This window comes from Petromyzon marinus, chromosome 9 (genome assembly GCF_048934315.1).
Source record: "Petromyzon marinus isolate PM22_M1 ecotype Great Lakes invasive population chromosome 9, UKy_Petmar_22M1.pri1.0, whole genome shotgun sequence".
NCBI lineage: Eukaryota > Metazoa > Chordata > Hyperoartia > Petromyzontiformes > Petromyzontidae > Petromyzon > Petromyzon marinus.
Window position 1 is genome coordinate 12,236,760 of NC_133675.1, and position 26,732 is coordinate 12,263,491.

General features: G+C 45.8%; 1 protein-coding gene across 1 annotated transcript; it reads left to right on the forward strand.

Annotated features, from left to right (window-relative positions):
* Nucleotides 1-1,393: 1,393 nt before the first annotated feature.
* Nucleotides 1,394-24,981, forward strand: MAN2B2 (mannosidase alpha class 2B member 2). The gene is made up of 19 exons (XM_032950425.2): nucleotides 1,394-1,797; nucleotides 3,575-3,721; nucleotides 5,049-5,154; nucleotides 5,683-5,855; nucleotides 6,655-6,770; nucleotides 7,794-7,971; nucleotides 9,296-9,494; nucleotides 10,026-10,216; nucleotides 10,918-11,104; nucleotides 11,430-11,563; nucleotides 12,942-13,252; nucleotides 13,989-14,180; nucleotides 14,718-14,982; nucleotides 15,763-15,882; nucleotides 16,135-16,321; nucleotides 16,665-16,841; nucleotides 17,275-17,363; nucleotides 22,891-23,008; nucleotides 23,778-24,981. The coding sequence occupies exons 1-19, from the start codon at nucleotides 1,642-1,644 to the stop codon at nucleotides 23,876-23,878; spliced, it is 3,147 nt and encodes a 1,048-aa protein (XP_032806316.2). The 5' UTR covers nucleotides 1,394-1,641; the 3' UTR covers nucleotides 23,879-24,981.
* The last annotated feature ends 1,751 nt before the right edge of the window (nucleotides 24,982-26,732 follow it).

Below are 26,732 nucleotides of genomic sequence, written 5' to 3' on the forward strand. Positions count from 1 at the left end.
CCCCATTCATTATTTTGTTCAAAAGAAGAGCCACACCCTGTTGTTTGGCAGTCTGCTGCCCCGAGTAGAGGACTGTCCACCCCTCATGGTGGCAGGAGCCAGAACCGGTCCACCGGACCTCCTGAATGCAACAGAGATCCAGGCGGTACCGGTCCAGCTCCCGACAGAGGAGTGGCAGCCTCTCCTCTACAGTGAGTGTTCGAACATTCCACGTGGCCACACGAAGTGGCTTTTCGTTGTTTCTGGAGGAGCCCCGAGGGTAGAGATTCAATCTCCTAGCTCTGCCAATTGGGGTTTGGCCAGGAGACGTCATAGACGCCTGTCCCCCGGGGCCTCTGGCACAAGCTTATTAGTTACATATTTCAGTTTAACTCGTGGTTTAGTGGTGGTAATTAATTGAAGGTGGAGGGGTTACCAGCCCCTCGCACCCGTCCAGAGCCCCCGTTTAGCCACTGTGGTGGACACAGACGCCATGAGGCACACACAGACACACACACACAGACACACACACACAGATACACACACACAGACACACACAGAGACACACACAGCGGCTGTAACCTCTGTATGCACGCGTGTTTGTGCGTGGGAATAAGAAATTGGTTACAAATCTATTGTATGTATGATATGTCACGTGCATTTTTATTACTGCACTGTAATTGTTTTTTAAATGATACTGGGTGTCAAACATTGTTGGCAAGAGCACTCCGCCCTGTAAAAATAATAAAATTAAATTGTATACTAATCTCATTGCTATTGTGGGCGAGGTACAATTCTGCCCGTGTCTTTGACGGTTAATTTGAACCACCTCCGATTAGCACGGTTGGCTACGTATCGTGCGAAAGAAGTCCAACATACAGACAGCAAAGATAAAGATCCCCCGTATAGCCTTAACATACTGTATGGGCAAGTGCTGTTAGGGAGCGCCTATAAAGGCAGGCACAGCACACGAGGGGGTGGGTGCCCAACACCACGCCCCACCGCCTTTGTCTCCCTAGTGGCGATGTTTACACATCGCACCGGGTACTAATTTGAGGCTGCGTCGACCTAGAGGTGTTGGCCGTGAGCGGGAATCGAACTCGGGTGGACCAGGTTCATAGCGCAGCGCGCTAACCGCTACACTACCGCTCCCCCGACGACAGACACAGACACACACACCACGCAATCAAGAAGTCTATCATTTAAATTATCACTCGACCTCACACGGGGGCTTACTGTCCTGCAATAACGAGCAGCGTGCAGCAAGTCTGCACCTGCTAATCGTATTCATCGATTGTATTTTATTGGAACACCACCGCTGGTGTTCCATTGCGCGTGCGTCTCTCCCGGTCAGCTGCTCGGCGCACAGACTCGGAACCACGTGCGCTTCCGATCAGCTGATCCGCGCGCCGTCAGATTTCATTATTTAACAGCTGAAACACTTCCTACCCCCACGGCTCACGTCGGAGTCAACCCGGGCTCAGTTCCTCGTCCACTCCCGTGGTGTTTGCAGTTTGTTTAGCCTGCGTGCCGCGGTGTAGTCGATGAGACTCTTTTTTTAAATCCAACTCCGAACGAACTCCCATTGCGAGTGCCGTGTTAAATCGACAGTGCGGAATTTATATCGCCCGCTTCGCCTCCGTCCCATCATCGCCTCCGCCAATGTTGTTACCCGGCGCTCCTTCCGCGGCCTGGCCATGGACCAGAGTGCTCCTCCTGTGCACAGCGTGCCTGCTGGGTCCTTCCGTCGAAGCGGAGCTAGAGGTGTTCGTAGTCCCCCATAGTCATATGGACGTGGGGTGGGTGTACACGGTGCAGGTGAGTTACAAGGATGGACGGGGGGGGGTGATGATGAAGCTGAGATGGGGTAGCGAGTGGCAAGTTAAGACGTTGCGAGCTTGAATCGCGTTTACAAGTATTAAAGTGTGTATGTTGAACTTCTTTCGCGCCGTACGTAGCCGACCGTGCGATTCGGAGGCACGGTAATAGAGGCGAGATATTGTGAGAATTGATGACAAGTGCGTCTAAGTCTAGGAAAGACGAAGACGGCGAAAATCACAGCAAATGGCTGGTTACGTTCTGGGCAGCAGAGGGCAGTGCACCTCCGATTAGCACGGTTGCCTACGGACGGTGCTAAAGAAGTTCACCATACGTCCAACAAAAATAATTTGTAGCCTGCGGTGCGTCTCACTCCACGCTCCCCGCCTTCACGTAACGCCCACAGATCCAGCGTGGCGTGCGAGGGTACCGTAGAGTCAAATAATACCCCCGCACACCAACACAAACCACACGCCGTGAAGAGCCACTTCCTGGGCTATTGTATTGATTTAAGGGCCATATTGGGCCCTTGCCCAAATGGAATTTCAGCATGAGATTGAATGGTGAACGAATTCATGATACGCCTCAACATACTCGGGTGCAAATTGACCAATAATTAATTAACCCATGCGAATCCATAACAGTATTGGGATTCGTGAATAAATATGATCAACGTGTGTTTAATGGACGAACAAATGTACAAGACATTTTCAACTGAATAGAGTCATTGTTATTGTGCAACTTTAACCCCCCCCCCCCGTTAATCACAGTGCTGCATATCGATGTTAACGCAACACTCGGAACGCTATTCGTTGATAACACTGCCTTAAAGCAAAAATGAATGCGGGTTCAGATAACCATCACCGGTGTTGGTCGTGAGCGGGAATCAAACTCGGGCCGCACAACCGTGCGTGGCCTCTCGTTCTTTATGCAGGCTGCTTTAAACAATTTCGATTTAAAGCTTTCGTGACTGCAAGGATTCATCTTCTTTGGTTCTTTCGGTAAAGTCACGTAGAATGAGAATAAAATAATAAATTGATCAAATATAACAACACAATATTCTCACGACGTTTCGGCCGCTTGTGTTGTGGCCGAAACGTCGTGAGATAATTATTGTGTTATTATATTTTATCAATTAATTATTTTATTCTCATTCTACGTGACTTTACCGAAAGAACCAAAGAAGATGCTTTAAACAATGTTTACTCCTCTGAGAATTTGCAACAACACCACCCAAAATGTGCTGCTGCTTCCGACCTCTGGAGACCACCTGGAGAAGATTCCAGGCCACGCGTTGACAACGATGGCGAACAAGTGGAGACTGAAAATAGGTTTTTCCCATTTTATCTGGCAACAAAGCAGGTGTTTAGTTGTTAAAACACCAAACTGAAACCTTTTTACAAGGAAGCATGTCTGTTGTAAAAGGTTTCAGTTTGGTGTTTGAACAACTTAACACCTATTCTTGGTTCTTTCGGTAAAGTCACGTAGAAGGGAAACAATAAAATAATTAAAATATAAAACAATAAAATTCTCACGACGTTTCGACTGCAACACAAGCAGTCCTCATCAGGTGTGAAAACCTGTTTTGTTGCCAGATAAAAGTGGAAAAACCTATTCTCATATTTCAGTACTGGCAAAGGAGGTCCCATGATGTAAGTGGAAAATCTTTGACTTTTTGAAGCTGCTAACATACATTTGTCATCATGTCCCAGTGTATGATCCATTCTTTTTCCATTAAAAACGATCGCCCCATATAAGCACCCCGTACATCCTGCAGGAGAGCATGCACGCCTACGCAGCCAACGTGTACAGCACGGTGGTGCGGGAGCTGCTGAAGGCACCGGAGCGGCGCTTCATCGCCGTGGAGCAGGAGTTCTTCCGCCTCTGGTGGGACGGCGTGGCCTCGGCCGAGCAGAAGCAGCAGGTGTGGCCCCCGCAGCGCACGGCATCGCCGGGCCCTGCTGGGTCTTGCCGCTGGTGTGACCCTTCGCTCTCTTTGTCCTCCACTTTGCGTGGAAACCCCGTGGTCTTTCTCTCCGGAAATACAAATTTACGCGTCCAACACAATTGATGCCAACGAGAGAAGCTTTGTGTTGCGCTCCACGGGATGATTTTTTTTCATGGTCTCCCATTTTTTTTTTATCTTTCAAAGCCGTGGAGAGCTACGGTAGAAATTGGGCAATCCACAACCCACCGTTGTTGTGGTTCTCCAACTAGCCAGTGGTCTACAAGTGGTGTAGGAACCCAAATTCTGTATTTGTCATGCTCTCCAGATCCTGAGAATCTCCACCAGCTGTAAAATATAACATACATGGCTTAAATTTTGATTTAAAGCTTTCGTGACTGCAGGGATTCATATTCTTGGTTCTTTCGGTAAAGTCACGTGACTTTACCGAAAGAACCAAGAATATACATGGCTTAGGCAGGTGGATTATTTGCAGTGCATGTATAATGTATGTACTCAGGATGCTTTCCTGTTAATCAGCAGCATTAGTCAGTGACATCGATTTGACTATGTTTCCGAGTATGAGCAGCATTTTTTAAGAGAGAAATGCCTTTTTATTAGATGTGAATATATTTAATTTTTTTACTGTGGGAAGATGTGGCCTGTGTACACATGCAGTTATTTTTTTTTTAAGGCTAGACATGCATCCGCCACAGGGTGTCTTAACATGAATCAGTTACAAGAGTAGATGTTCGTTTTTACGTTTTAAGTACTGTTCATAATTGCTGATGAAGGAGTTCCAAACCTCGGGCAATTTTCACTAACTCACAACTTTGTCAACGCAGCAGGAAACCAGTTCACTGCTGTGTACATGAGTAAATCATTCATGGTTGGATTAAGATGGAGGCCCATTACCTAACAAGATTGAGGCTCATGTTCCACTGTTTATACAAAGCCACATTACAATTCGAATGTTGGTGATGACGGTGTTAATAGGTGAAATGAATTCGATAAGTTTTTTTTTGTAATACTGGGTGTATTCAATAAACAAGAGTAAGGAAGGACAGGAAATTCAGAAGGCCAGGTGGTTGAACTGTCAATGTTCCTTTCCTTTCAGTGACAGTATATAAGAAAACAAACGTTATTATTCTTAAATTACTTTGTATATGTTTATGCCCATTGAAGCAGACATTTGACGTCTTATTAAAAGTCGTCGGAAACATAAAACATTTTGGCAATTAAAACAGCGCTTGTTTTTATTTATTTTTTTAAAATGCACGCATCTCTCATCACTGGTTCTGCCCAGGTGCATGAATTGGTGAAGCAAGGTCGGCTGGAGTTCATAATTGGGGGACAAGTGATGCATGACGAGGCCGTCACTGAGCTAAGTGCTCAGATCCTGCAGCTCACCGGTAATAATAACATCACTATACGTATGCAGGGTTTTGCATTTGCCAATACTTCGCCCAGAGGGAACCCTCTTTATTTAAATACAATGACATATATTCCTATCGACCATACACAAAAATAAACTACAAGCATATGTCAAAAAGCTCTTAAAGCAGAAGAATGTTTAATTGGCTGACGTCGCATAGTGACGATTCTTGTGAAGAAGGCTTTGCCAATAATGGATGTGGCGAGTTTATATTTATTTTACATTTGTGCTTGAGAACCAATATCAGCGTAGCCCGGTCACTTAACAAAAACATAATTCCAAGTTATTCTCCAATTCTGTAATGACACCTCTGCATATTACCATTGCGGGGAATGGAGTTGGATTGTCACCGATGAAGCTCTCATGATTTAAAGGCAAGGTCACTCGCCATTAGACACCTGGCTGCCTCAACAACAACAACAAGAATAATAATAAAAGTGAGCACACGTGCCTTCCCGCACCTTTGTACACAGCCGTTGCCGTTTGTTTCGTCCATGGCCGGCAGAGGGCCATGGGTTCCTGTACGAGACATTTGGTGTGAGGCCGGCGTTTTCCTGGCACGTGGACCCATTCGGCGCCTCGGCCGCCACCCCCAGCCTCTTCGCGATGGCCGGATTCAACGCCCACCTCATCTCTCGCATCGACTACGATGCCAAGGACGCCATGCAGCAGTCGCAGGTCATTGGTAACAGCCATTACCATTGTTTTAGCAGGCATGCAACGTAGCCCTCCCACCTCGCAATTTGATGAAGTGTCAGGGCTTGAGGTCATGTGTTGATTCAATGATATATATTTATTTATAACAATGGCAGTGATTGTAGTGCCAAATAGCCTTGCAGTGACTGAAGGAGTCCTTCCTGTAAACCCGTTCCATGTCATTTGCTAAATGTGCTCTTCGACGCTTTGGCATAATAATTTTAACGGATGAATTTATGCATCGTTAGATGCTTAGTTATTGTCCTTTTTAACTTTGCAGTGTTATCGCCTTTCAACGTTACCACCCTTGTCCATATGCTTAAAATAATTATACCATTCTTGCTCGTCACAAATTATAGTCGAGGATTTTGTCTTTCACATTTACACATTTAAATTCTAGGCCAATTTCCCACATTTATATTTAGATATACAGTGACGTGATACTTATTATTTCCCAAAAGGTTGGCTTTTTGCCCTCACGGAATGTAAATTGAAAACTGTTAAAATGCAGCACCTATCGCTGGCTTCTCAGCCACCGTCATTGTGTGATTGATGGAATGCCGAACTTGCCATCATACGTCGTGAGTTTCGTTTGTGGTAACAGAACGATTTAACCCTATAACCTACAACTTGACACGGGTCAAACATGAGGTGAAGTTTCAGAACATTTATTTCGACTGGAGGAAAATCCGATGGGCCGTGAAGCTCTTTTTTCACAGCTGCCCAGTGCGGGCGGGTCGGCAAGCCACACACAGCCCTAACCCGTGCCGTCATCCTCCAGAAGCTGCAGTTTGTGTGGAGGGGCTCCCGCTCACTCGGGGCACGACAGGAGATCTTCACTCACGTCATGGACGAGTACAGCTACTGCACCCCCTCGGCCCTTCCCTTCTCAAACAGGTTTGAGCCACCTCTGGGTGGGGGGTGGGAGGAGTGCTTTGGCAAGGCCCTGCACCGCCAAAATGTCCATGTGGCCCGGACAATTGTCACTCGTCTTAGTGGTGTGGAGCACTGTTGTGGTTGCCCACCCACACAACAGGTCTACTTACCCCCCTCCCCCTCGACCCTCCCCCCCCCCCAAATCCGAGCCACACGTGAAATAGGTGTCTCTCACATTCTTCGCAAGGTCACAATGCATTAGCAACATATCATGAATCATATAAGTTGTCAGGGAGGGTAGTGGTGAAACCACCGAGCTGAATCGATTCCCGGACACGGCTAACGTCCGTGGCGAGAGATATCTGAACAGGTCCAAGACCCTCGCATCCCACTTCACCAAACCGTTGATCGGTCTGGTGAAGAATGATTAAACAGCCCACGTGACCTACACGGTGTGAGGCCTACGTTCAGCACTGAATTGCGAATGGACTGCGAATTAAATATTGTTAATTAAGCTGTCAAACATACAATAGTCTTTATTCAAACCAGTCCGACATATTGGCTTCAGACGGATGGGCGGACGTAATATTCTGAGTAGATTACTTACAGGACAACTCAAACTGTCAGTAATATAAAAAAAGTCATGTTCAGTGTTTTATTGATGCAGGGGACATATAAACGTTCACCACATAGTGTAAATAAGAGGCGTTTTGTGTCACAAAAGAGGCGTTTTGTGACACTAATGGTAGAGTTGTATTGTAACTGGGGGAGAGGGAAACAGAATACAATGTCGTGATTTAATCCACTGCTCTGGCCCCTTCGCGCATACTCTCTCAGGAAATTATGGCGATTCACGTCAAAACGGAAATTTCATTTTTTCTCAAGTCGATTCATCACAACTTCTCTGCACGAAGTGTGTAACACCAGCAGCTGAGTCATGAATACAAAAACAATCCATTCAGCGTTTGCACAGAAGACTAATACGTCTAAAGTAGCGTTAATCAGAATGCCACAATGTTTTGTTCTTTGTGGTTTCTGTCCCAGGAGTGGATTTTATTGGAATGGCGTAGCCCTGTTCCCAGACCCGCCGGCTGATGGTGTCTACCCCAACATGAGTCTGCCGGTTACAGCGGACACCGTGAAGCCTTACGCCGCCACCATGGTGGCAAACATCTGGCAGCGAGCCGCGTGGTTCCGCACCAACACACTGCTCTGGCCCTGGGTATGCGGCGACGCACCACACGTGCTTCACACAGTCGTGCCGCTGTGCAGATCTTCCAAACGCACACGTGGTTTAAGCAGTCTTAGTTTTTTTTTATCACCTCGGTTGATGAGAAAAATGCTGAGCAGCGGCCCGAAAATCCAAAACAACAGAGCGGCCAGCAACGAACATCACTATTGAAGGTGTGATAGATAAGAGATAACATGTCACATGAATTGAGAAGGGTTTTAAGAGTATGGGAAGAGAGATAATGGATGAAGTTATGAATTTGCGCAGAACAAGCCTTGGAGTAGTATGGTAGTTGATTGTAGCATGGATGAAACAAAACGATCAGGCTGGTAGACTCGGTTAATTAGTCACAATCGTAAAGCTGATATTAAATGGTTAATTTTCCTGCAACTTTGTTACGTAAAACAAAGTTGCGATTCATGTTGCTCAGTTTAAAATGGTTGCAGCATGATGTGATTAAAGTTGTGCAAATGAAATGGAACGAAGGCAGAACAGTGCACAGAGAAGTATTGATAGCTGCATAATGGGACCTCCTTTGCCAGTACCAAAATATGAGAATAGGTTTTCCCCTTTTCTTCTGGCATCAAAACAGCTGTGTTAAGATGTTAAAAAACACCAAACTGAAATCTTTTACAAGGAATCATGTCTGCATTAACCACAATGCTTGTGGTCAGAATGCAAACAAAAAACGTACTCTGATAATATATGCATTGTCCTTGAAACTGATTGGTCCACACCAGAGACAGCTTTCTCTTGAGCCTCGTCTCAAAACGGTGTTAGACCAGAGGACAACCTCTTGCTTGGAATCCACTGACAGAAAAAGGAACACATGGAATGGAGTAAACACAACAGTTATAATCCTCGTATTGACCGTTCAGAAAAAGTGGCCTAGGTCAGGATACATCGGTAAAAAGGATTAAGCATGTTGAACTTATTTCGCACCGTACGTAGCCAACTGTGCTAATCGGAGATGTGGGGGAAGGACAACAATCCGTTATGGCTCGATAGATTGTTACAGCACAGGACCCTCAGTGATGGTGACAGCCTTCGTCCAGCAGTGGATTTATCATTCATGATGATGAACAATACATGCATGGAAAAAGAAGAGTAAATACCAGATTGTGAATACAAATGCTGTTCATCGAAGAATAATAAGAAAAATGTGCACGTAGAGCACGTATATAGGCTGATCACAAATTTACGAATCGCTAGATGGCTCTCGGCGCACTGCCTTTTTCCCCGTTCGGTTCAGATGATGTCGTCGGTTACGAAGTGATTCCCCGTTGCGCGCGTGCTCCGATTATTATTTTTGCAGGGCTGCGACAAGCAGTTCTTCAACGCGTCCGTGCAGTTCGACAACATGGACCCGCTCATGGCCCACGTGAACGCGCACAGCCAGGAGTACGGCGTTCGTCTTCGCTACGCCACGCTCGGCGAGTTCTTCAGCAGCGTCAAGGCGGCGGGGCTTCGCTGGGACGTGCGGGATGAGCGAGACTTTCTGCCGTACTCCTCGGGTATGACGGGGAGCGAGCGGTTTCATCTGAGTGCTGCGTGAGACTCGGGTGGGGATTGGTGGGGGGGGGCGGGGGGGGGGTGTGCGAGTAGAGTATGTATGTATTTGTTGAACTTCTTCGCATCATACGTAGCCAACCGCGTGGGTGGACTCGGGTAAACCATCAAACCCAGTGCGGACAGCTCTGTGGCTTCCAACCATGCCTGTAGAGTCCTTGGTGCCCCGTGATATTTAGCTCATAGCGCTTAAAACTAACTGAACAAACAAGCCCAAAGTAAAATGATCGTAAACACGTATAGCTGGTGAGACTCCGCCTTTCTCCTCTGTTTCTTGGTGATACTCAGACTAAACTGTACTGTGGTGATTTTTTTAAGTATTATACAATTCAAAATATTCACTTGTTTGTAGGTTATCATTACACGTTTCAGGCATAATGTGAAAACCAAATGGAACAAAAAAACCATTTTGCAACGCACTTATTTACAGCATGATGCCCTTCCCATGCCTCGAACCGTCGCCGCGTTTAACTCAGACTGGCAGTCGGCATGGACCGGCTTCTACGCCAGCCGCAACATCCTGAAGGGACTGGCGCGGCGGGCGCAGGCCGTGCTGCACGCGACCGAGACGCTCTTCACGCTCTACGTGCGCTCGGGACTTGCCACCTCGCAGGACGAGCTGCTCGTCCTCGAGCAGCTGCGGCGGCTGCGCTGGGCCTCGGCTCAGGTCCGGCGGCGAATTCACGCACACGCTTGTCGCACGTGCATACACGCTCACACTTCCAGACGTACGTCGCCACGTGCGCTAAACGCTCGCTCAAGTTCAGGCGTCCAGAGACGCGCGTTCACGGACCGGAACGCGAAGTGAATTGCACCGTGCTATGAACCCGTCAATTGTGCGTGTGCATGTTCAGCTGCTTTCGCACCGCACGTAGCCGACCGTGCTAATCGGAGGTGCGGGAGAATGACAACAAACTAACCATGGATAATCTCAGGGCTATAGAGAGGCACGATAGATCGGACGAGTTACCCCAGGCCTTGGGTCCGTTAGAAAGGTTTGAAGAGGTCTCAGAAGTATTCTTAGTTCTTTCGGTAAAGTCACGTTGTTTTATATATATTTTATTATTTTGTTGTTTCCCTTCAACGTGACTTTACCGAAAGAACTAAGAATATGAATTACTGCAGTCACGAAAGCTTTAAATCAAAATTTAGGTCTCAGAAAGTTCCTCATCTGGCACTGTACCTCGGCCCCTCTCAATACCTTTGAGCGACCCTGCATACACCACATCACAACCTGGTCCACGCCCACATTCAGCTCGCAAGTGCTCCGTTCCCTCGCTTGATGACGAGCGTCTTCCGAGTTTGATCCCTCCGGCTTGCTTGGCTTCGCTAGTAGCAAACGCGGCGAGTGACCCTCGTCTCCCCTAGGTGCAGCACCACGACGCGGTGACGGGCACGGAGTCCCCGCCCGTGCGCGACATGTACGCGCGCGACCTGGCGGCCGGGGTGGCGGGCGTCACCCCGGCGCTGGCGAGCATGCTGAGCACGCTCGTGCCCGGCCTGCCGCCCGCCTCCAGCGTGCGCCTCCTCTCGCCCCTCTTGCAGCTCCGCGCAGGCACGGATGCACGCCCGTATGTTTTCACCAGTCTGCTGCCCGATCAGTCGGTCAATCGAGCAACCTTCGGTTGTTTGCAAAACACACGTGGCTTATGCCTGCCGCTTCTGGAGTGGTTCCCCAGCATACGTGCTGAATACGTTTGGTGCGTCTTGGCGATGTATAGCAGCGTCCGCTACAAGAGGAATGTGGTAAAAAAAAACACTGCTCCCTTGCACAGTGCTCGTCGTGGGTTGCGTAGACTCGTCCGACGTCCTTCTGTGTGTAAGCATTTGTTGAGAAGCACGCCATTACTTGTCGTTGAAGTCCCTTGCTGTTCCAACAGCTGTGCTGCGGAAGGGCAGCATAGTGGTTGTCTACAACCCGCTGGGCTGGGAGGTGGTCTCCTTCATCAACCTGACGGTTTCCAGCCCGAAGGTGGCCGTGTGGGACCGGCACGGCCGACCTGTCCCTACCCAGGTAACAATGCCCTATTATTCCCGTCGTCCCTTGGCCCATTAGGTCGCTGCGGCATGACCAGTTTCGTTCACTGGCAGCCCCTTGCAGGCATCTTTCCACTTCTCTGTCTGCCATTTTGCTGCTTTGTTAATAACTTTGTTGGGCTCGCCACATAGACACAATTAATAATATTTCATTCCATCAGCCTGTTAGCCTTATGGATCAGTGTTCTTCAGAAGTATTTAAGAAATGCAAACCATCGGCAGTCAGGCTTCGGAAGCAAATGTAACAGCAAGAGCTTTCCGTTGGCAATTGGCAAGCTGTCCACAAAGACTGCGGGGCCTGTACATCAATATCTAAATTGTGGGAAACTATATTCTTGATTCTTTCGGTAAAGTCACGTAGAAGGGAAATAATTAAATAATAAAAATTTAACTATAGAATTCTCACGACGTTTCGATTGCAACACAAGCAATCATCATCAGGTGTGAAAACCAATGCAAGAAAATGTATAGATAAAGGTCACTGGGGTTTTCACACCTGATGATGATTGCTTGTGTTGCAATCAAAACGTCGTGATAATTTTATTGTTTTATTTTTATTATTTTATTATTTCCCTTCTACGTGACTTTATCGAAAGAACCAAGAATATGAATCCCTGCAGTTACGAAAGCTTTAAATGTGGAAAACTAATGAACACATTTTTTGCTTTCGTGGTGGCTTGTGGATAATTAATGTATAGACGAAGATCTAGTTAGTGCAGACCATAGCTTTGGTTTGGTGGTTAGTATTTAAAATGCTCATGCCTGGTATGATCAGTAATTGTGGGTAATTCAAGTTAATCGTTGGAATAGAATATAATTATGTACAGACCGATGAGTGTAATTAAAAATGTTTTGCCGTGCATTGTCAAGAAATTGTATTTATGTAGCGAGTTATTCACTTAAAATTAATGATTGTACAATTGTACATTTCACTCGAGGCCTCGCTAATGGCATACCTTAAATAAAATAACACCATTTGTATTATAGGAACATCCTAAGGTATATATTTAAAAACATATCAGCCTTTATAAATATATTCAAATGGATTCAAATTTAAACAGTATATATATTTCGATTTAAAGCTTTCGTGACTGCAATGATTCATCTTCTTTGGTTCTTTCGGTAAAGTCACGTAGAATGAGAATAAAATAATAAATTGATAAAATAAAATAAATCAATTTATTATTTTATTCTCATTCTACGTGACTTTACCGAAAGAACCAAAGAAGAGTATATATATTTTAACATTTGCTAATGTGGAATCACACTAATTTGCACATACCCAAATTGCAAGCCTTAACCTAAAATCAAAAACCGTGGACCCGATGGGCGTGCGTCTCCATCGCTCCTGCCAGGTCTACCCATCAGCGGCTTCAGCCAAGGACTTCTCCGTCTATTTTCCCGTGCGACTCGACCCACTGGGCATCTCCAGCTTCCGAGTGCAGGTGTCATCCGCTCCTCTGAAGAGCACAGGCCCGGTTGAGGTCGGCCCGGACGCTCCCGCTGGTTTCCCCACCTCCGTGACGGCACCGCTGTCGTTCCCCAGGAGGTCGCACCCAGGTGGAGTGCGGCTCGCAGAACGGCCCAACCTCATTGCTGTGGAAAATAAGTGCTACACGCTCATGTTCGACAAGGACACAAACCTACTGCACTCCGTCACGGACAAGTAAGAAGAAACGCTTGTGGGAGCTGTGCAAACCTCATGTGTGTATAAAATAATAAAGCTGTAATTCAGTTGTTATATATTGATTATATCAATAATGACATATCTTTCATCAATCCACTGTTAGATAAAGACTTTCCCATACCGTGTCGGTCATATTTCGCCATGCTTGTTAGTGCAGGTTAGTGAATGGGACACCCAGGACCGGTTCAGATATTGCTCTCCGCTGGCCGTTGAATTAATTTAAGGTCACTGGGGTTCATAGTACACTCCGCTAACCACTAAGCCACTGCTGGATGCAATTATTATGGTTTCTCAATGTATAATTGTTAAGTTCCATCAAGAGTAAATTGCAGGTTTAAGTGACCTGCGACAAGTCATCTTCTCATATTTCAAGGGAATATCATTTGTGTTTCCAAGTATGACTTGTTCATGTAGAAAGCATGTAACTGTAATATAAATAAGTGATTTTTTTCACAAATGCGTATAAAGGAAAAGCTATAGGACATGCTCCTGAAAGCCATTCAGAAATATATTTTTTCATAATCCATGTAAATGGTAATTCATCAAATGTATAGGCTTAAAATACATTTACTTTGAAGTCACTCGCATTTAGCGTCACTCCCACTCTTCTTTACACACGTGGTATTTTCACATTTAAATATTGAAACGGCTTTGCTCCGCAGCCTATGGCTTGCAGTTGTAATGCAGCACACGCATGATGTCTGGCTTCCTGCAGGGTCTCTATGCAGACTGTGCTGGTGACCCAGCGCTTTGTGGAGTACCGTAGCCAGACGAACGTGACGGTGGGACAGCCTTCGGACAACTACATCTTCTCTCCCCTGGGCCCAGCCACGGACGTGTCTCGATTTGTGTCCATGGAGGTGGTCAGAGGGCAACTGCTCACCGAGGTCAGGCAGTACTTTTACGGGTGAGTGAACAATACAGCTTCAAATCTGACTTTTTTTTTTGCACGACTCATGGTTTCAAATAAAACTTAAACATTTATTATAGATGCCTGTGAGGAGCTCTCTAGGGCCTGAGCAGGCAATTATAGGCCTGCGCCTTTACCTTTTATAGATGCATCTGCGGCAGATGCATCTGTAATGTCAATGTAGTTTTTTTTAAATATTATAATTTTGCACTTAAATGTAAAGTTCACTAAAACAATGTAACAATTTAATAAAACCAATGTACATTTGTTTCATTGTCCTGCAGCTGGCTAAAATAATAACTACTACTTTCATTCTCGATTTGATTGTATCAAAAAGGGCTTTGTTGTGCAATATACATGCAGTATGGAGATGTCACGTGGTGTGCAGACTATAACGGGAACTCCGATCCTGTGGTCACATGTTTTTCCATGTGATTTTTTTTGTTTAACTTCCCTTTTGCCTGTTTTATTACCCCTCTTAAGTTCACCCTTTATTTGATTTGCTCCTGCTGCTGCTGCTGCTTTGTTTTCCAGCGAGGACTCCTCACCCTCCGGCTCTCACCGCTACGCGGTGCTGACGCGCCTGCATGACGCCCCCGGCGGCCCGGCGGGGGCCGCCGATCTGAGCTGCCGTCGGCTCGAGCAGGAGCTGTGGGTGGGACCGCTGGCGATGGACCGCGAGGCCGTCCTGCGAACCAGCACGGGGCTGCGCACCGGCCGCGTCCTCCACACCGACAACAACGGCTTCCAGATGCAGCGGCGGCTGTATCGCGAGTTCCCCAAAAACGAGCTGCCCAGGGTCGGTTCTCTTTTTATGCTGCGTGGTTTTTTTTTTTGGCGCAGCTCCGATTGGCACGGTTTGGTTGCGTATGGTGCGAAAGAAGTCCGACGTACATATATGCAAGCAAGCAAAAACTGTATCTGGCACAGCAGCATATGTCTTCAGAATCTCTATTCATAGTGAAGGAATCCCGTGAGCTATGAAGCTCTTTTTCACAGATGTCCAGTAGGGGCGGGTGAGAAAGTTTCGACAAGAAGAAATACTAAAACACGATAGGGAGTGCTAAGTAACGGAAAGGTAAGTAGATCGCTGCAAAAAAAAATTACTTTATTTTTTATGTTACCAGGTAAAGGCCACTGAGCTACTCGCTTTGTCGGCAACGACCTGGCCACAAACGATAGCTCAACGAAGTGGCTTGTAAATTGATGTCGAGGTTCGTTAGCCCATTCAGCGGCGTTGGTTGTGCGTTGATTTGGGTGCTTCGGTGCCGCCGTTGAGTGGCTTTGTTGGGCAGCAGTTGACGTCGTGCTCCATTGTCCTGCTCTGCGACTGCAGGGGGGAACTCTTTTCCTCTTCCTCAGGGTCTGCGTGGGGGCAGCATTGGCAACATTCCGTAATGCGCGCGCTCACACAGTTTAATGCAGTGCCGTAATGCACCCATCGATTACTCGGAAAGAGCCGTATGCTTTGTCGGGACCATTGTTCTTGGCATGTTTTGACCAATTCCTTAAATATATCAGTGACTGGATATTCGTATGAGTACTCGTATACATGAGCACGATTTTCTTTGCGTTAAAGAACTACTACCCACTGGTTCGGACAGCCTTCATTGAGGAGGTGATGGAGCACGGAATGAGGCTCACCATTCACTCTGAGCGGAGCCATGGTGTGGCGAGTCTACACGACGGAGAAATGGAGGTAAACGCATCCTTTTATCTATTTTTTTAATGACTGCCAGCTTGTTTAATTGCACATAAAATGTCTATTTCAATAAAGGTTGGCTTCAGCTTGCAAAAGGTGAACTGTGTCAAGCTGTAGCGGATGAGCTGGAGTTAGTTCTGCTTCACATAGGGGGAAATAAAATGTGGAACTTCCAATTCCCCATGGTGGTGGCATTTGCTAACAGCTGATGATGATGGAGCAGCAGCTGACCACTCATCCTCCCCACAGGTGATGGTGCACCGCAGGATGTGGAACAACGAGAACCACGACTACAACCTGACGCTTAATGACACCTCGATCGTGCGACCGCTCTTTTGGCTTGCGCTGGCTAGGAAGAGCAACAGCGTGTTGCTCTATCAGCGCATGGGGCTGCAGCTGGAGAATCGTCCCCTCGTGCTTGTGGGAGAGACTCCAGGTCCCTCCTACGATTGCAGAACTCAGCACGGCTTCCTTTCGTCTCATTTCCTGAGAACTCATTTTTCGTGTTTAATTTGTTGCCTTCCCCGCACCTCCGATTAGCACGGTTGGCTATGTACGGTGCGAAAGAAGTTCAACATACATACATGTCACAGACACTTTTCACTCCCAACTCTTGGGCAGTGCACCTGTGAGCACTCGTCACGAGGCATCTGCCTCTTTTTACCTATTAATCCAAAACCTATGGTATTGTCTCTGTTATTTTAGAGAATGCATTTCTTAGGGACAGTCGTATACATATACCCCGTGTGTGTGTGCCGATGTTGCTGCTCGGTTTTCAGAGTTGGGCGTGGTACCCGTCGGCCGGGCCACCGCCCTTCCAACTCTCCCGCCCAACGTGCACCTGCTGAGCCTGCAGCTGCCTGGCTGGAGCTACAGCTCCAACCACCAGAAGCACCTCAAGCGACTGCGCCGCCGCAAGGCCGGGGGTGCGGCCAACTCGACGGCGCACGGTCCAAGTGAGTCGGGCACGGTTGTCCCACGTTTCCCGGGGCAGGATGCCTGTGGTGCCTATCGCTGACCGCGGTGGCAAGATGTTAATTGCCTCGCCCGGTATGCAGGAGGTCGTGGGTTCGATCCCGACCCTGACGCCTGCTGTATATTTGGAGTTTGCACGTGCTTCCCGTCAGTCGCGTGTATTTTTCTCCGGGTCTTCCGCTTTCTTACCCCCCACATTTAGAAACGTGCGTTTAGAGTATTTTGGCTGCTATAAATTTCCACGTGATAAGCCACTTTGTTAAGCTATCATTCGTGGCCAGGTCGCTTCTTAAAAGAGCTATACAGCTCGGTGGGTCTTACCTGGTCAAATATTCGTTTTATCTACGCATATATAGTTTTAGTTTTGCAGACCTGCGGCGGTGATGCTTTGCGTTTGTCCCGCGGCTGTCGCAGACCTGGGACGAGTGCTGCTGAGGCTGCAGCACCTGTACGAGGCGGGAGAAGATCCTGTGCTCTCACAGGCAGCCACCATTGACCTGAAGGTAACCCGAAGCTGGGCCAAGGCAAAGCACAGAGTCTGACTTAGCCAAAGCGCTCGAACTTACAGATGGTCCCCGAGTTACGATGGTCCGACTTACGATATTTCGACCTTGCGACGGCGATAGCGATACGACAAAATTGTAAGATGTTTTAAATTTCGCGTGGCAGGCAAACGCAGCAGCGTACGAGGTACGATACTGTACGTTGGGACGCTGCCGAGATGTACGCATCTCCCGCCTTGTGTGGTGATGCCTCACACTCACCAGCGGTCGACGGAGTTAAGTTGTCTCGGTGTTAGTGCGTGTATTTTTTTCTGTCTTTTTTTTTGTTTCCTGAAAAAAAACTTTCTATGAAATTGTAGTTCATATAGGTAGGCTAAGAATTTACCTTGTTTTTTACTTTACATTTTACTGTGCAATACAGTATTGTAATTAATAAATACGTACAGTATATAGTTTATACAGTACGGTACTGTAAATTGCTCTGTTTTGCTAAATTATCACCACTCCTGGGTAGGCTAGGCCATCTTCGACTTACGATATTTTTGACTTACGATGGGGTCGTCGTAACGCATCTCCATATACGGTACATATAAGGTAAAAAAATAGTTTTGTTTTATTTGTATATTTTTTAAGTGATTTGTTTACCTTTCCTATACTTTGCATGCCTATCGTGTTTTTGTACTGTTTGTTGTAACGTTCTGACCCCGTGCTCCAACTAGATATCTGTGACAAAGAGCTCTATAGCTCATCGGGTTCCTCCGGTATAAATACATATTCTGATTCCGATTCGTCCATCACATATCTGCCCTCACCAGAGTTTGTGCCTGGTGTAACTGCCATGTTCTGTAGATGTTCACAAAATCCAACCTTTTCACATGCAGTAACGTGTTCTTAATCTCACATGCATTTGCTTCATTGCAAAGCACAGTTGAGCATGTTCTCATGTTTAAATCAGTCTGTGCCTTATTTCTGTTCAGGAATCCTATTTGTGCATGGCGTAACTGTAATTTTTTTTTATAGATATTCATATCACTGGCCTTTCCTTGTTTCCAAGTGTACCTCAGTCCCAGGCGAGCGAGTTATGCGACGTTGCAATATATATAACAACACATTACTTGCAGGAGTACAAACCCTGATGGGGGGGGAGGCACAATGTTGTCATTGCTAGCGTACAGGACTTGCATTCCTCAGGCACTAGGTGTGATTCCAATTTAAGGCATTTACATTCTTAACCAGGCCTCACTTTTTCATTTACCGAAATTCAGTCCACACAGCTGTAAAATAAATGCAGCAGTTAGTTTCGTAATTGCGGTCAGGTCATGTTTATTTCCACGTGGGTTTTCATGAATATGCAAATGTCTTTTGAAAGTAAAGTGTTGGGACTTGTGTAAAATGTACATTTAAAAGTTGAACACCTGGGTTAATATTTGAATATCTGCATTCCTACACACGTCAGTCTCAAGTTAATGATTCCTGTAAAAACTTGATTTGAAGCTTTTGTGACTGCAGGAATTACTCTTTGGTTCTTTCGGTAAAGTCACGTAGAAATAAAATTACTAAAATAATAGAATACGACATTTCGATTGCAACACAAGCAACCATCATCAGGTAAAAAACAAACAGTAAATTAGAAATAAATGCAATGCAACACAGAGAGTCGGCTAACACAACAGTCAACACCCTACCTGATTGATTACGTTCTTCCAAAGATTGATACATTTGAGAGAGACAAAACACAGACACGGAGACACATGGACAGACACACAGGCAGAGAGAGACAACACAGTGACACACAGAGAGAGACACACACATAGGCACACAGAGAAACAACGCCTCTGTGTCGAGGCCTAAAATAGAGAGAGAGGGGGGGGGGGAGAGAGAGATGGGGGGGTAGAGACATTAGCACGTCAATGAGAGAGTTGTGTGGAAATACACCCCGTACCGGCCGGGGGAGAGAAAGAGCAAATGGAGAAAACAAACTTAACGAGCCTTACAGATTTTCGAGAGAGAAATAGGAAGTTTGGGAAAACAAACTTAGTAAAATTTGGAAATGTAATGCAATGCAACACAGAGAGTCGGTTAACACACAGTTAAAGCATAGCCTGGTTGATTGCGTTCTTCCAAAGATTGCGCGATTAGAAGTTAAGTGTGAAATTTGAGAGAGAGACAAAACACAGACACGGAGACACACAGACAGACACACAGGCAGAGAGAGACAACACAGAGACACACAGAGAGAGATAAGTTATTTCTGTAAAATATGACAAAATCATTTAGGGACCTAAAGAAAATTTCTACTTTTTAGAGGCTTGGTGGCAACCTAAAGCAACCGCATACTATTGTCACCAGTCATTTGCCCATCGATTGCTACATCAAGACCTGAGCATGTAACATTACTATCCGGGAAACATTAATCTCTAATGCTTAATGTACATTCTAGTTTATAGAAAAACCACAATTTACAGCCTTTTTTCAATCCACTGCTGTCATTGGGTGTTGGTTGACCATACTTCACCACGCTGGTCAGTTGCGGGTTGGCGAAGAATGTGCTTGATTCAGTTCATTTGTCACTCGCCAACAGCGGTGGCATTTAGAGCCTATATTATAAATGGATATACGGATTCATCGTGCTATTTGCTCCTCCATGCAGCTTAGGGCAGCGTTCTTCATTGCAAGGCCTGCAATGGCGGCCCCTGGTGGCCTTTAGTGTGGCCCCTGGTGGCCTTTAGTGCGGCCCCTGGTGGACTTTAGTGCGGCCCCTGGTGGCCTTTAGTGCGGCCCCTGGTGGCCTTTAGTGCGGCCCCTGGTGGCCTTTAGTGCGGCCCCTGGTGGCCTTTAGTGCGGCCCCTGGTGGCCTTTAGTGCGGCCCCTGGTGGCCTTTAGTGTGGCCCCTGGTGGCCTTTAGTGCGGCCCCTGGTGGCCTTTAGTGTGGCCCCTGGTGGCCTTTAGTGTGGCCCCTGGTGGCCTTTAGTGCGGCCCCTGGTGGCCTTTAGTGCGGCCCCTGACGTGCGGCTCCCCGACAATACACAAATTGAAAGCACCCCTTACAAGCGACGTGGCAGCCTTTACACTGATGTCTTATCGGTGAAAGTGGCCCCCCTCTGAAAATTAGTGAACAACACTGGTTTAGAGTCTAAATACCTAAACGTAACCTTTCGGCACTGAAGAAACAGCTGGTTAATCTTTAAACGTTGCCTTTGTTTTGCTTTTCTTAAAAGGGTGCCTTTCAGTTCATGATTTTCTTGCAGTTTTTAAAAAAGATCACATATTCGAGGGATGGCCTCAAACCATGTTACGTCAGTGAATCCTAAACATGTGCACAATGTGAATGTGAGTAGACTGTGCCTTTCATTTTATAACCTTGACGTGTGATCTCAATTCCCGTATTTCACTAATGGACGCATTCAGGGCCTATTTTAAATGGACTCTGGAGTGTGGGCTCCCCTACCTTTTCCGAAGAGTTAAATTATTTATTAAATGAACCATGCCAAGCGTAAATAGCCACTGATGGTCTTCCTCTGTCACCCTCCTGAATACTGTCTCCAATGTTTCCGTTGCACTAACTCAATAATGAGACTAATAAGCATTTCGATACCAAATTATATTGTTCACTGGGTTTTTTTTTGTTTACGCTACATCCTAGCTGTGGTGGACAACATTTTTTAAATGCACATGTGGAATAATATTTGTGGGCTTGAACATAAACAGTCCATTATTGCCTCCTGTGAACCCTAATTACTGATGTGTGTAAGCCTGGTTTTGCAGCATATATTTCCTGGCCATGTATTGAGAAGTCAATGTCGTCAGAACTCATCCTGGGATGCCACGCACGTCTCTTGCTCGGGACGCCTGGAGACTTAGGCATGTCTTACTGCCGCTCCAGTGTGTTTCACGGAATCCTTTGTATTTACTTTTTTTCAGCATTGGAGTAGCGCTTTTTCGTATCAAAACCATTTTAATCATAGCTCTTTTAGAGTGTTTTTACTTCCATAAATAGTTTTTTTTTCCAGTAACTTTTACCGCGGCCTTGCTCGCCTGGCCATCCTGGAATGTATCACAGCGCCAACAACAATGACTACAGCAATGGTAGAGCAACTACCCCAACAGCAGCAGCAACAATAGAGCAATGACACCAACTCCAGCAACAGCAACAACATCGATAGCAACTACAGAAATGGAAACGGCGACAACAGCGGATACAACCACAACTACGGAAGCAGCTACAACAACAGATACTACAGCAACAACTGCAGTGACACCAGCAACTACAGCAACAAATTTTGATTTAAAGCTTTCGTGACCGCAGTAATTCATATTCTTAGCTCTTTCGGTAAAGTCACGTTGAAGGGAAACAATAAAATATGTATAAAACAATAAACACACCTGATGACGACCGTTTGTGTTATGGTCGAAACGTCGTGATAATTTTTTATTGTTTTATATATATTTTATTATTTTATTGTTTCCCTTCAACGTGACTTTACCGAAAGAGCTAAGAATATGAACTACAGCAACAGTTAGGGCTGCGGCAACAACATCGACTGGAAGTATGGAAATGGGAACAGCTGCAGCAACATCACTCGTCTTTTTTCATCACTTCACAAGTTGCCGGTTGAATTCCACATTTAATTCAAGGTCATCCTCACATTTGAGGCCCTGAATAATCTTGCACCTCCAAATATTGGGGAGTTGATGCCACCCCTGAGTTTCAACAAGAACTGTTAAGGTCAGCTGACTTAGATCTCCTCTGCATCTTCAGAAGGAAGCTGGAGTCCCTGGGCGATGGGGCCTTTGCTTCTGTTGCAATTGGATTTGGGAATTTTCTGCCTAAGGCTGTCGGGGAGTCTTTTCAGAAGGCATTTCCTGTTTTAACTTTGGCACTTCTTACCCAACCCCCCCTCCCAGCCCTTGATATAAAGCTCGTTGAGATGTTATAATCTGCAATTTTTAATAACTGACCAGTGTGCTGAATTATGGTTAAACAACCCTCATTACCAACGTGGTACAGCGAAGTCCTTGTTCCACAGCGGATTGTCAAAAGTGTGTATTTATTATTATTTACCCACACTGAATTTTATATATTATTGTAATGCTTTTATGTTGTAAAGGTCAATTCTGATGTGTCCAGTCTCCATGGATATTTCAGACACTGGGCTGAATGCTGTGGGGATTTTTTCCCTCAGAATCCCAAGTCCAAAAAAATGCATATTGTGAGGTGCAATTTAGCTTTGAAATGTAGTGGTGTTTTTTCCCTTTAATATTATGATGCATTATTAAAATCTACTATTTCCATTTCGTGTAAAAAAACGCATTTATGTTGCTATGCGGTTGTCTGGCATTCATTCCATGGAACATTAAAACATGCTCCATTTAGTTCAGACGAGGAGCTGATCAGAATGATAGATGCTGTATTAAACCCTTTGTATTGTTGAGTTATGTCTATGGGGAAATCGTTTTAGTCTTTACAGGCTTCACTTTTGATACTTAAGGAATAAGGCATAGAATGTCATGGTTTTTTTTATTTCAGATCCTATTGGCCCCACTGGGCATAGTGAGGCATGTGGAGGAGCGATCGCTCACGGGCACGTGGGACATCGCTCAGCTCCGACGCTGGCAGTGGAATGTGACAGCACCACCCAGCGCAGGTGAAACTGTCAACAACATGGTTTTGATTGAAGCTTTTTCACTGACAAATATTTGTAGGGACCACCTTTGTGTGCATATATAAAGTAGGAATCATTTTTTTGAGTGTTTTTTTTTTGTTATGTATAAACTCGCCATGGGTAAGGCCAACAGTGTTTAATTTTCCTTGACCTTACACAGCCACCAGATTGTTAAAACTTCTCAGTTGCCCATGAGGTAGCGTGGGTTCTAGTTCACAAAATAAGGCAGAGTCGTTCACTCTGGATTACCCTGATGATGTAATGGCTTCAGTTGATTTACCTGTATCTATGGGCATATTTATAACTGTTTAAAATAACAATTTTAATTTACCATCGTTGTTAAACTGAAAATGCATCTCGCAAACAAAAATGACCACATTATCACGGATATATCGTTTTCAAGATTACACAATAACATTTCTTACATAGGTAGAATTATTTAGTTTTTCACTGTCTCATAAAATGTTCACCATTTAATCTAAGTGTTAATTGAATCGTAAAAGCTTCGCAAGAGCACGTTTCCGTCCACCCTGTCCCCATGTGACACGAAGGGTTTGTTTTCAGTGCACGTTTTACCACCATTCGCGACACACAGATGCCCCTTGTTCAGTACAGGCGGTGAGTGCAATCCGTCTTCGAATCAGTGGGATTTTATTATTCTCTCTCCTTAATGTACCGATGCATTGTCAACGTGTGACCGATGTAGTTCTATCAGCATTGCGTTTACTAATGCACGGTATTTTATTTGCAGAGGCTGCTCACGAAGAGAGAATGGTCCACGACGATTTCATTATTACTATTTTCCCCAAAGAAATCTGCACCTTCTTTGTCCACTTTGAAAGTATTATTTAACACTCAATGTGAACATTTAACATCCCAGATTGCTGCAACCTTTCAAAAACTCAGTATATGTTTTTATGATTGTTAATACTCTAGACATTTGTAAATGAATGTCAAATTAACTTCAAAATCTTTGCACAAGTGTAATTTTAAAAGAAAAATGTAATCTGTCAAACGCTGTTTCTGTCAGGAATCATTAAATGTACAGTATTGCAACCCAATATGGTGCACTACGAGTGGTATGATAGCGGTTGCCCGTGTGAAGATACCTTTTGGAAAGTATGTTAAGCGAGCACCATAGGACCTTGTCAACCTACCGCATTGCCCCGCAAGAACCTGGGCAAGAAAAACTGCGTTGAGGCCCTTGCTTTGGCCTCTGTTTTTTAATGTTTGGAGATCCCAGCATTGTCGCGCCTCACGCATTGCGCATCCGACACATGCAAGTTGTTCCCAAACGCCTCGCGCAATTTGCACGTCTCACACACACAGACGTGCGTCATGTCACTTGCGTGGATTTGACGAGGGTGTTTCAAAAGCGATTTGACAAGTGACGGTAGCGGAAATGATATTCCGTGTGTACACCCTCGCTTGATGTTCCTGGAAAATTGTCTCCTCTTGCTACACTGGCCTAATGTGTGCGAGCACAAGCCTTTTCACTTAAAAGTTGCAATGGAGTTTTCATATCCCAATTGATCACTACAGAATAAACAATTCTCTATTTTAGCTTGGCTGATTTGTTACTATTGTCTTGAAATGAAATAACGACGCCAAATGTACATTTAGCATATGAAATCAATAGTAAACAATTAAAATAAGAGTGAAAAACAACAAAGCAATCAGATACATTTTATAGCGTATTACTATAAAAAAAGTTAGAACTGTGACAATTGGAATTCTACGAACAAAATATGAAATGCATTGGAAAGATGAAATTAGCTTTCCAATGATGTACCATACAATGTGCTGTCCCATTTACCTTTCACAAACTGCATTAATATAACCGATACACATGAAGCATGGCTATCAGTTTGCCAACATGGGCCTTCCAACTTAAATGTAACTGATTTCAATTCCGTTGCAATTTGTCCTGAATAAAGGCACTATTTGAACCCAGACTCATTTGTCCGAATGAGTGCATGTGCACGTGTGCGTCTCTGTGTATCTCTGGTTATGCCTGTGTTTGTCTATCTCCGATAGTGTCTGCGTGTTTCTGATTGTGTGAAGAAACGTGGAGTGTGGAGAAATTACTGGGCCACGAGTATAAAAGGGGCATAGGCACGTGGGTTGTGGAAAGTGTTAGTGGTGAAGGCAATAGTGTCGGGGTGGCATTGGTGTAAACTTGCCGACTCGCCCCCTACGTTATAACGTATGTTAAACTTCTTTCGCACCGTACGTGGCCAACCATGGTGGGGCGATAGCCCGTGTTTATTTGTTAAAACATGAACTATTTGCATAAAAAATCATGCAGGAAGCCAACTCATTCCATGCACTGTACTGCCTATGGACTCAACAGTGGGCTTTTTGTGCCCATGTAACGGAACATGTTGACAAACTCGAGTGTTTATTTTCTACCATTCATCCCTTTAACGAGATGAATTTGCAACATGAGTAACACTGTACACGGTGAAAACTTGGCGGAACTCGCGTTGCAAATAGTATGGCTGAGATAGCGTGTACACGTGTAGTGTAGCACAAGTCGGACACGAGGTGGTTGCAAGCGGCACCTTTATTGTAACACTCTGCGGGTTCACACAGGTGCGCCTCCTTCCTTCTTATTTCCGTTACAGCCCAGCCTAGACACAACCCTAACCGCGTTACACCGACGACGTCGACCGAGACGGCCAACAACTGCCCGGCCTGCGCAATTATCGAGTGAAGGTGGCGAAGACGACGTCGAGACGAGTCCCAGAACCGGCAGCTTGGAGCTCTCGCTCTCCGCTGCTTTTATCCGACTCGGCGCGGCCCGGCTCCGTCCTGGCCGTGCCTCCCTTCTCGAACCCACTAGCGGGTTCCAGGGGCTTCCCAATGAGGTCTTCCATGACCCTTGCCCAAGTTCCTCCGCCCCGCCGGCACGCGCGCACACCGCGTGTATGCTCAACGGCGTGTGCGCTGTCCACCGCAGTTTCCGCTGCTAGACAGCAATTCGGCGCAATGTCACTCCACACGTATAGGGTTGCGAGAGTCGAGTGCTGCATTGGAACATGCTCGAAACGCGCTCATTCAGAGCGCACAATGTTCACGGCGCGTCCAAGCCGCCCTCTCCACTCGTTTGGGGACGCTGTATGGCGACTCATTTGACGTTCAATGTGACACTTTTGGCAGTGAACTTCGGGCTGGCAATTCAGTGGCCAGGGATGAGCGTTGGGCGTGTCACGGTGCAGGAAGTGTAATTGAGATTTGTGGGGGGGGGGGGGGGTTAAAGTGAACTTGGAAAAAATAAAGACCGGAATTCTAGCAAAAATCGTCCAATGATGCTGGATGCAATTACCAGCGATACTCCAATTGTAAACGTTGTGGATTTACTCTCCAACACACCGGGTGGGCTGATGTAGTAACTAATTGCCACGTTTTGTTTACGTGACAAACCTTACGAATTGGCTGTGTCCGGTAGTGGCGAGTTAACGACACATTTATACTTACGCGATCTAAAAAAAACGTTGTGAATATTAGTAAAGCTTATGTGTTAAAGTGTACACAAAACCAAACAAGAAATGGAGAGCGACTCAGCATTCTTTCTTAACAATAACAGGAAACGGAAATCATGCAGCGTTCGTTAAAAAAAGAGGGGTAATAATTTCGGACCCAGGAACACATCCCTTCCCCCCCCCCCAAGGTCTGTTACTATGCCTCACTTTTACCCAACACA